General features: G+C 42.5%; 2 protein-coding genes across 3 annotated transcripts; both read right to left on the bottom strand.

The window, feature by feature from the left end:
* Positions 1-3,539: 3,539 nt before the first annotated feature.
* Positions 3,540-7,393, bottom strand: LOC116223322. 2 transcript variants are annotated; one of them, XM_031579501.2, is made up of 2 exons: positions 7,191-7,393; positions 3,540-5,640 (listed from the first exon to the last, which is right to left on the bottom strand). In XM_031579501.2, the coding sequence occupies exon 2, from the start codon at positions 5,621-5,623 to the stop codon at positions 3,782-3,784; it is 1,842 nt and encodes a 613-aa protein (XP_031435361.1). In that variant the 5' UTR covers positions 5,624-5,640; positions 7,191-7,393; the 3' UTR covers positions 3,540-3,781. The 2 variants fall into 2 exon arrangements, with proteins under 2 accessions (XP_031435361.1, XP_031435362.1); XM_031579502.2 differs by having other exon boundaries at positions 3,540-5,637.
* An 838-nt stretch (positions 7,394-8,231) lies between these two features.
* Positions 8,232-10,405, bottom strand: si:ch211-132e22.4 (type-1 angiotensin II receptor). Its single transcript, XM_031579120.1, has 2 exons — positions 10,336-10,405; positions 8,232-10,091 (listed from the first exon to the last, which is right to left on the bottom strand). Exon 2 carries the CDS (start codon positions 10,059-10,061, stop codon positions 9,183-9,185), a length of 879 nt encoding a protein of 292 aa, XP_031434980.1. The 5' UTR covers positions 10,062-10,091; positions 10,336-10,405; the 3' UTR covers positions 8,232-9,182.
* Positions 10,406-11,023: the final 618 nt, after the last annotated feature.

Genomic DNA, 11,023 nt, shown 5'->3' with positions numbered 1-11,023 from the left:
GTCAAGGCAGGCTATGGCAAACTGGGCGCTGGCCCTCTCCAAGTATTATACTCAGTTTGTCCATGTTATTGATTGAATGGAAATCTAGTACTATATGTGAACATTTCTTAAAAGAGTGGTCTCTTTCTTTATCAAATTTCTCAAAAAATATGTCTCAATCGCACCAGACACACAGTGACCACATATGCTTGGTCTTGGTCGCCAACCAATTCCTCTGGACGTAATTATAAAATGTGCCAATAATGTTTTGTCATGCTAGTATAGCCAGATAAAAGTATCAAATCCCCTGTTACAAGGCACCCGAATACAGTAAATGACTCTGTTAACAATGTTTCGATTGTCCCACCCACATTTTCAATGCTTCTTACATCCATGATCTCATCTGATAGAAGATCTCAAACTCTACACTGTATAACAGAAATGTTTATAAACTATAATGATTTTAAATACATACATTTTTGACAGAATTAACCAGGAAGTAGTCCTTTAGATTTTGGTTTGATGAACACTCACAAGTCCAGCTCTTTCACTCTGAAGTCGAGAGAGTTTTTGTGATTAAACACACACACACACACACACACACACACACACACACACACACGTCAAACATGCCAACTCAGAAACCACCCAGATGTCAGCTGATTGGAATGACGGATGATGGAGGGCCTATCTGGCGCATGGGGTTGTGATAATGGGGACGTTTATAGTGAGATTAACAGGTCAACAACCAATCACGCCGCTAGAGAGCTGTTTACCTTGTGGGTAGTTACCTTGCTGGCATGCTAAGATTAGATAGCTGGCTCAGACACCTCGCACCTCAGAAGTATTTTTCAGTTACAATGACGGGGTTTTTACATTGTACAGTGTCTATTTGACTTTTTAAAATCTAAGCAAAAAAAAGTAAAAGAAACAATTTGCACTGCCGTTTTTGCATAAATACGACTTGATTAGTTGACGCAAAGTTTAACTTTTCTCAACTTTCGGTGCAAGCGTTGCAACATAACCACAATTCAGTTCGGCAAAGGATGACGTCACCCTATTCAAAATCGGGATCCGTCTGTCGCTACCGGATGGTAGTCCTTGTCGCTACACGATGGTAGTCCTTGTCGCTACACGATGGTAGTCCTTTGGGGGATAGTAGTCCCTCACATTGCGCATGCTCAGACACAAACGGTTTACGGCATAAGGCTCAACATCAACATCAACATATCTGGCTTGTCTTAACGCATAATGTAGGTTTATTTAACATAATATTTATATAATGTTGTAAACGGTTTAAACGTCAAAATATGGGGCTTGTCTTAACGCATAATGTGGATATATTTAATGTTATATTTAATTATGTTGTAAACGGCATAAGGCTCTACGTCAACATATGAAACGAAACTGGGGAGAGACTTTTTGATCCTCCACCTCATCTGTTTTGTCCACTGTGACAACATCTTCCTTGTTTTTAAATAAATGGTCATGTTTTCAAAAAACTGGCTTTCGTCGCTTTTCTCCATGATTGAAAACGGATCTGTCGTTGTGACGCATGCGCGCGCGGCTTCGCTGTCGACAGCAGTCAACAGTGTCGCAAAATGACGCATGCGCAATGTGAGGGACTACTATCCCCCAAAGGACTACCATCGTGTAGCGACAGTCCTCTACCCGATAGTAGTCCCGCACATCGCGCATGCTCAGACACAAACGGTTTACGGCAGAAGGCTCAACGTCAACATATGGGGCTGTCAACGCATAATGTGGGTATATTTAATGTAATATTTAATTATTAAAAGTTTGGAGACGGAGTAAGGGTAAAAGGCAAATAGTTTGTATAATGAAGAAGTGAGAAAATATAGCAGTAGGTAAAACAAATAAAGCATTGATGTGCTAGCCAATAGAACTTGACAGGGAGAACAAAAGAGGATATCCAGTATATCTTTAACTTCTTTACTTCTTTATTATACAAACGTTAAGAACTTACAGCTGTATACAATGACCAAACTTCTTAAAGTATACCGTCTTTCGCGAACTTCCATCAGCTTTAGCCAGCGATTGTATTCCGCTGTCTACAGTGTTACAAAGTGGCGACTGATCGGGGAGTGCGCATGCGGACTACCATCGGGTAGAGGACTACCATCAGGTAGCGACACCGTCAACGTTGAATTGTCCATTTTGGTAAAGATTGCATTAAATTGCTGTTTTTTAAGCGATGTTTAGACAATGTTACCCATGACTGTTATCATTCATACTGGCTTTTATGAGAATAAATTCATTAATACATTATTTCATTGCTCAGAAAACCCAGTACAGATGATGTAGGCCTAGTAGATCTCCATAAAACCTGAACCAATTACCTACATATTAAAAATTAATTTCAGAACAAACAAATGCATTGCATGTACTTCTCATTAGGTAATTTTGTTCATTATGGCATTCTTTTGAAATGCATTCAGGAAACTCAGAAATCCAGTGCAGATGTAGTGCAGGTTGTGGAAGCAGCAGCTGGACCATCAGGACTTCAGATGAGGTCTTACTCATGTTTGGGATATCCAAAAAAATCATGTATTAAAAGGACAACAAAAAGAAGTGATGTTAATACTTGCAAAAAATGTAGTGAACGTTTTTAATTCATTTATTTAACTATTTATTATTATTTATTTTCGGTGCAGAATACTGTTTTGTATTGTATTGTAAACGATAGAGACTATTTAAAAACCATAGTAGCACAAATATTTATTTTAACAGCACAAACGATAGAGACTATTTGGATGAGATTTGGACGTGGACAGGGGGCTGGTGACATCACGGGTGTGAAGAATAAGCTGTAAAAATGTTAAAACCATAGTAGCACAAATATTTCTTTTAACAGCACAAACCAGCACAAACGTAGCACAAACGATTGAGACTATTTTGATGAGAGTTGGACGTGGGGGGGCTGGTGACGTCACGTGTGAAAAATAAAATGGTAATAACTATAAAACCATAATAGCACAAATATTTCTTTTGACAGCACAAACCAGCACAAACGTAGCACAAACGATTGAGACTATTTTGATGAGAGTTGGACGTTGACGGGGGGCTGGTGACGTCACGAGTGTGAAAAATAAAACCATAATAACTTTAAAACCATAATAGCACAAATAGTTATTTTAACAGCACAAACGATTGGGACTATTTTGATGAGATTTGAAAGTGGACGGGGGGCTGAGTGACGTCACAGGCCAGAAAATGTAATTTTGAATTACTCAAAACCCTTAATAGCACAAACGATATTTTTAACGGCACAAACCAGCACAAACGAACAGCAGTGCTATTTTAATATTTTGAATGATACGGGGGGCAACTTCTGATTTAGTGTGGATACAGCAGGTCCTTTCCAGATGTGGTCCAGAGTCAACTTGTCCCTGTCTGGTAATGTGTTTGTAGTGTGTATAGTACCTGGTAGTGTGTGGTATTGTCTAGTGGTGTGCAAAAGTGTGTGTGTATGTGTGTGTGTTAGTGTGTCTGGCGTTGGATTGTGGTGCAGAGAAGGAATCAAACAGATGTCGCAGAACGAGAGCTGGAGAAGATCATTTATTTTTGATGCTGTAACTGTCCCAAAGGTTTTTGTGGGTTTGAATATTGACACATGGAGAAAGAAGACACAATATATTAGTTCACAATGCCCAGTATGCCACATAGTGACAAACCCAAATGTCAACATATGAAGATCATTTCACCTCCAACTGCCACAGACTTCCAGTACATTATAAAACAATCCCACCAAGCAACTGTGCTGAAATGCAAAAAAAAGCATTCAAAGAGAATCATGAAACATGTGATCAGTCGGCCCAGAAGCTGGTTTAGATGGCTTTTCCACAGCTCTGTAACCTGTCAGTGGAATAACTGCGGCACAGACGGCCACAAAAGCCTTGAATCTCCAGTCCTGACCCCTGACCTCCTCCAGTCCTGACCTCTGACCTCCTGCAGACAGAGAAGCTCCTACTGCCGCCCCTAGAGCCACCATGACTCTCCCCAGCAGCCCTCGTCTGCCAGCCACCCGGACTGCTCTGCTGTACTGCTTCACCACGCTTACCAGCCGCCCTCTTGCCCTCCTCAGCCACCAGCGCCACCCTCTCTGCCTCACGCTGGGGTTTTTATGCTGCCGACTCAGGAGAGAGAGGAAGCCGCGCATCCAGATGGCTGACCCCAGCGTCCACAGCACCAAGATGTGGGCGTCAAACAGTGCCATTACCAAAACCATCACTGGCATGGCCATTACAGTTCCCATGTACATCAGGGGTAATCGTAGAATGAAATGCACTCCTAATACAATTCCATTTTGCCCTTCTTCGTCGCCATCTCTCTCCCCTCTCTTCTCCTCATCTCCTTGTCTCTGTCCTCCCCCTCTTTCTCTTTCTCCTCTCTGTCGGATCATTTCTCCTCTGTTGCTGCTATCCCTCTGTTTTATCACTTCTACATGACCCTGTTCATCTTCTTTTCCTCCACTTCTATCTCTCTCTCCTTCGTCTACACATCTCTCTTCTCCCTCTCTATCTCTCCCTCCTCCATGTATCAAAGCTTCTCCTCCACCCCCCTCCCTCTCTTCCATCCCTCCTGTACTTCTATCCCTTTCTTCTACCACTCCTCCATACCTCTGAGCAGCTACCCCTGCTGCAGATAGAGCTACACCTACTGCCCCTGATACCCCCAGCAGCGCCCCTAATGTGCCCCATGTCCCGAGCAGGACAGGGACCCTCCTAACTGCCTCAAAAACCACCCCTCCGCCAGCCACTGCCCCTGCCCCAGACACCAAACTGCCCTCCTCCCTGACTCCCAATGATAAGAGCAGCATCGCCCCAACTCCCACAGCAAACAGGTGTGTGCCCATCATGCCTGTGAAGATGGCGTCAGCTATGTGTGTGCTCACTGTCATGTTCTCATGTGGGCCAATGGACACAAACCTTCCATTGTGTAAAATATTTCTGGCTATTAGCATGGTAAGCAACAGACTAAAGCAAGGGATGCAGTTTGTACCTGAAGAGACATGGCAGATAAGCAAAAAGTGCAGTGCAGCTAACAGTATGACTATTGACAGGCATACACCAGGTCCTAATTCCATTATAACGAAAACACACATTAAGGCACTTGGATAAAACACAGCAAATAGCGCAAGGATGGTACTTTGGACAAGATGATTGAATTCACAAAAACGCATAAAAGTAAGAAACATTATATGACACAACATTTGAAACAGAGGGATTAGGAAATATATTAAAGCGTAGAACAGGATTTCAGCCATTTTGCCCTCTATGGCTCCTAGAGTGGCCCCAGCGACCGTGAGACTCAGAAGAGCTGCTGTAGCAGCCAGGCACAAGGCTTTCACTCTGGACATCGCTCCTCTCTGGTTCCTCAGAACCCTGTAGGCAAAGGGTCCCACCAGGCTAGCCAGTAAAAATGCAAACCCCACTGCAATGGTGCCCATGTGGAACGCTGCTACCAGGCAGCCACACTGATCGTCCTCAGGGATGCCTGTCATCTCCTGTAACCATGGCGAGGTGACTGCCAAGCCCAGGAGCTTCATCACTTCAGTTGCTAGGCCACCAAAGAGGTACCCAGTGGTCAGTCCCAATGCAACAGCCAATCCAGTGACCTGCATGGTCTTCCCGAGACCTGCTGAAGAGACATGCTGTCACAACACAGCTCATTTTTCTATTGGGAATTTGTCCACAGATAACAAACTGACATGACAAGCTAAGTATTTGCCCAGTGCTTTGTGAATCGCTCCATATGAGTAATGTCCCTTTGCTCACTTTTACCAACCAACGCCAGTATATTCTGTGACGACCCAGGCTTCCCACCCGTTTGACTGACAACATTTCAAAACTTTCAAGGACCTTTAATCTATGACCTTTCATAGTACACAACTTCAACTGGGAATACGAGGAAGGAGCTCAGCTTTAGCAAGGTCAAGCTGACAGGTGAAGACGGCTAGGGATGACAATTATTCGCTGCCATCTTCTCCCCAAGGCTGAGTGCTCTCTCAAAGTCAAACTCAAATAGCTTTATTGGCATGACCATTCATGTACAGTGTTGTCAAAGACAAAACACGACCAACAATGAAGCTAACTGGGACGGAACAGATAAACATGAACACACATAAGTGGGGATTCAGATTTATCCATACAAAAGATCAAACATTAAATGGTTAAACTACTCACTGTTTCCCAGGTCATGGCAGGCTATGACAAATTAGGCGCTGGCCCTCTCCAAGTATTATACTCAGTTTGTCCATGTTATTGATTGAATGGAAATCTAGTACTATATGTGAACATTTCTTCAAAGAGTGGTCTCTTTCTTTATTGAATTTTTCACAATTTCTCTAAAAATATGTCTTAATCGCACCAGACACACAGTGACCACATATGCTTGGTCTTGGTCGCCAACCAATTCCTCTGGACGTAATTATAAAATGTGCCAATAATGTTTTGTCATGCTAGCATAGCCAGATAAAAGTATCAAATCCCCTGTTACAAGGCACCTGAATACAGTAAATTACTCTGTTAAAAATGAGAAAATCTCACTATAAACGTCTCCAGTGAAACTAACAGGTCAACAACCAATCACGCCGCTAGAGAGCTGTTTACCTTGTGGGTAGTTACCTTGCTGGCATGCTAAGATTAGATAGCTGGTTCAGACACCTCGCACCTCAGAAGTATTTTTCAGTTACAATAACGTTTTATTTTTTTTTTACATTTAACAGTGTCTATTTGTCGGTAACTTAAAAAAAATCTAAGTAAAAAATTTAAAAAAAACTTGCGCTGCTGTATTTACATAAATACGACTTGATTGGTTGACGCATGCGTTGCCTCTCGAAAAGTTGAACTTTTCTCAACTTTCGGCGCAATTCAAAATTGCAACGCCGCAGGCATTCACATGCCGAAGTATTCGAAGTAGTGGCAGTAGAAGAACAAATGGTGATGCTGCGTCCATGAACCCTTCTAGTTCCTAAGAATCGACTCTCATGTGACACTACATGCAAGCTGTAAACAACCTTCAAGTTCAACTATGTTCAGCCTCTACGCTCAACCAGTTGACGAGGAACAACCCCCAGAGGAGAAACAAAGATTCCACAGCAATTCTCTCTCTTTCTCTCTCCCGCCCCTTCATTCATTCTCTACTTCGTCCTCAGACATATTTAGCCTACGTGTCAAGTGTGAACTTACATGCACCTCCTGGGTAAAGGTGTGTTGACTTACAGTACCTCACCAAGCAGTTTTCTCTTCAGTGGAGTAACCTTAACTCTGACTGCCATTAAAGCAACAGCAGTGAGAGGTTTTGTCTTTACTTTAGTGTAGTCGTGGACGGCAGAACGTACGCAGGACGTACAACAGGAAATAACACACCATTTTATTTTGCGGTGATTGACCAGAAGAGGGCGCTTGGGGCGAAACAACTGTCCTCTGCCGAATATTATACACCACTGATTTCCCCGTAGTGACTACTGCATGAAAGGTTTCGTTTTTGCAATGACCAAAATGCAAAATGCTCTTCGCATCGCATACAGACAAACATAAGTCATAGTGTTGATAGTGTGTGCGTATTGTGTTTGTTTGTATGAGCTGATTGCGGCGTGTGCATTGCTCTGATAGGCTTCACTATTTCGCCAATTAAAGAGGTTCTTTAAAGAGGTCAAACACAAATACATGTTCAATTGAATCTGTTGTAAGTAAGTTGCATACTGCTCAGGTATTTTTTTTGACAAGATATTCTTAAAAAGCAGTTTTTCTGCATTTCTCATTGCGGTCCGCCGCCTCCCTCAAAACCCTGATTATTTTTCAAAGTTCGTCTGACCCCAGGACTCCGGTCCTTCCTGCTCTCACCAGTAGAGGGCGCATGGCCTACACTGCAGTGAAGGCTATTCAGATGCTGAGCAGAAGCTCCTCTAGAATGTTATTCGTTATGCATATTATGTCTTTTTCACAACATTTTTCCTCATATTCTTTATCAGAGCAGCACTGTGATAGACAGACTCTTTGAAGTATGCTCTAGCCTTCCATAGTTTCAATAAAATGGAAAATAGTTTGCTTTGTTTTGAGGTCCTGTTTCAGGGTCATGTGGTTTGTTTTATGTAATGAATGATTCAAGCAGGGGACTGATTTCACAACTTCTTTATCTCAAAGCACATCATCAGTTTACACAACGGTCTGGTAGGTAGGTGTGTTGTGTTGCTTGGCAACACAAAAAAATGCTTGGGGGGGGGGGGGGGGCATGACTATAAAAAACAATTGTTGTTGTGCAAACTGATATCATTCTGTTATACAATAATTATACAAGTAGTTGAATGCCTTAGTTAGTATTGTGACAGACAGCAAAAGACTCTTAAACATTCTCGTATATAAGTTACACAACCGAAGAGTAACATTCAAATGTAGCATCACTATTTTCAATATTTCTTACTCAAATGCAGCAATATTGTTTTCATGCTTTTCACTGTGATTAGATTTACATGTTGATACTACGCAGAACGTCATCTTAAATTTTTTTTTTGCATATAACATATATGTTGTACAAAGCAATACTCATTGAATCCCATAAAATGACTGAACCAGTCGTCAGTCTGAATAAACTGTTATTCATGAGGTTGGGGAACTGTTAAACATGCAGGACAAATTATGAAAGGGATTGACTAACTTGTGTTTGGCTGCAGCATTAAGAAAACAGAAGCAAATAAAACAGAGTTCAGGGGCAAAGGGCATAGCGCTAAGGGAGAGATTACTGTATGTCTCATGTGTTTGGATCTCAGAGTTTCAGGATCAAAACCGGATCCATTCAATTTTACAGAAGAGAAAATACATAATTTCTGCCAGGTCAGATATCAACACCCTAATTTTACTAGCATCTGGTTCCATAGCCTCAACTTTATACTGGAAATTTGTCACCATAATGTTAATAGATGTCTAAAAGGGGCCTGTAAAATAAGTTACATTTTTTTCCATATGGTCCCATTACTTACAGGCTGTGAAACACACACACACACACACACACACACACACACACACACACACACACACACACACACACACACACACACACACACACACACACACACACACACACACACATCATATAGCTGGATGCTTAAATATGAGGAGTGTTCTGCCACATACTATCAGAGGAGTTCTGGAAGGCATCATTGACTCTCAGTGGTTCCCCACTCAGACTGGGGTTTCTGCTGCATCCATGACAGCTGTGTCGTTGGTATAGGGCGTGTCTGATTGCTCTCTGCATTTTCGGACCTGGCGGAAACAGGGGAAAGCCCGGAGGATGTTCTTAGCGTCCTTCCTCATGAAGACGTACAGGACGGGGTCCAGCACGGGATTCAGGGCTATGATAACCTCAGAGAAGAGGTGGAGGTAGCGCACGGTAGACGTTCTTTTCCTTTTGAGCAGAATGAAATCAATCACAACGTAAGGCAGGAAAAAGAGCATGTAGATGCAGAGCACGAGGGCCAGGGTGCCCAGAACCTGCTTCCGCTTTCGGGGGGACACAGAGTGGGACTTGGAGAGGACCCTCCATGAGCCCAGGAAAAGCCCCGTCAACAAGGGAAAGGGGAGCAGAAAAGTCAGAGCTCGGTAGGTGTCAGCCGTGTCATCAACCATAATAATCACCATTGTAATGCCAGTCGCCATCCACACGGTGAATGACACAAGGAAAGCTCTCTTGACTGTTTGAATATTTCGGAAGAACACTGGGTAGGCGATCATGATGTATCTCTCGGCAGCAATGCACACCATAAACCAAACACTTGCCATCAGGCCGAATAAATAAAAGTTATAGAATGCATCACTAAGCTTGCCACCATCCTTTAACCACACTGTGCTAAGGGCGTTTCCGCATATCTGAACCACATCAGAGACAAGAAGGTTTATGGCATACACCGGAGCAACATGGTCAGCCTTGATGAAGAAATAGAGTCCATAAATGGCCACTAATGTGATCGGCAAGGCAACAACTAGTGTGATCCAACTGACCGCTGACAGGACCCCATATCTGAAAGCATGGTCTAAGGTGGTTTGGTTGTGGGCTTCCTCCATTTCAAACTCCTCTTCGTCTTCACTTTCTCTCTGGACAGATCACATAGCAAACATTCCAGACAGATTAAAACAAATTAGGCACCTGGTATATTGCAGTTACAGTTGTAAGTTGCGGTGATGTTGTATTCATTTGTGTAAATCAAGCATTATTACTTTGGTGAGCATGTCTCCCATAACACTAAATCACAAACAGTCTTCACCTGATAAAAAAACAACACATGGACAAGCACTTGAACCATAAAGCAAAAGCAAGAAGAATGGTTCCTGGCCTTACCAGAGGATACTCGACTCTTAGCGGTCAGCAAGTTACTGCATGTCTAACAAAACCACAAACAACCCTCTATAGAGAGGCGGTCTTGCACAATGACATGGACAATGTTTCCTGGTTTTATCACAGCAGTGAGGAAGCAGCCCTTACGCAGCGGTAGCACCCAGTACACACTCTGACACAACTCAAACAGCAATGGTGTCTGAATTTGGCACATGGATGGCAGTGCCCACTGATGGCAGTGCCCACTGATGGCGTAGGAATGCCAGGAAACAGAACTGGTGTCTGTTGAATCACACACACATCCACTCCCGGAGCACAGCTGGTCCAGGCATATGAGTTTAAATGAACAAGGCAAATTCCCCTAAGTGACAATAGAGGTATTTCATTAATTTATCTGTTCATTCGTTTAATTAACTGTGCATTGACTATGATCCATTTAATTTAATTTAATTTAATTTAATTTAATTTAATTTAATATAAATTACATATATATATGTAAAGATTCATACATTGAAAATGACATGGACTTCAAAAAACGTACTTTGTCCTTACTGTCAAATGTAATACTTAATGTCTAAACAGCAAGGCCTTCTTCAGCTTGACATAGAGTGACTGGCAGGGTAAAGCTTTCAACACACTGAGGAGATATCAATCTGTGCCGTTTCACTGTGACAAAGCATGTAACTTCCTT

This window comes from Clupea harengus, chromosome 13 (genome assembly GCF_900700415.2).
Source record: "Clupea harengus chromosome 13, Ch_v2.0.2, whole genome shotgun sequence".
In the NCBI taxonomy this organism is placed as follows: Eukaryota; Metazoa; Chordata; class Actinopteri; order Clupeiformes; family Clupeidae; genus Clupea; species Clupea harengus.
Note: the sequence above shows the minus strand (reverse complement) of the source record. Positions and strands in the feature narration are given on the sequence as shown.

Excerpts from the sequence above, each read along its gene's own strand:
- si:ch211-132e22.4 (XM_031579120.1), bottom strand. The coding sequence starts at position 10,061 with ATGGAGGAAGCCCACAACCAAACCACCTTAGACCATGCTTTCAGATAT.
- LOC116223322 (XM_031579501.2), bottom strand. The coding sequence starts at position 5,623 with ATGCAGGTCACTGGATTGGCTGTTGCATTGGGACTGACCACTGGGTAC.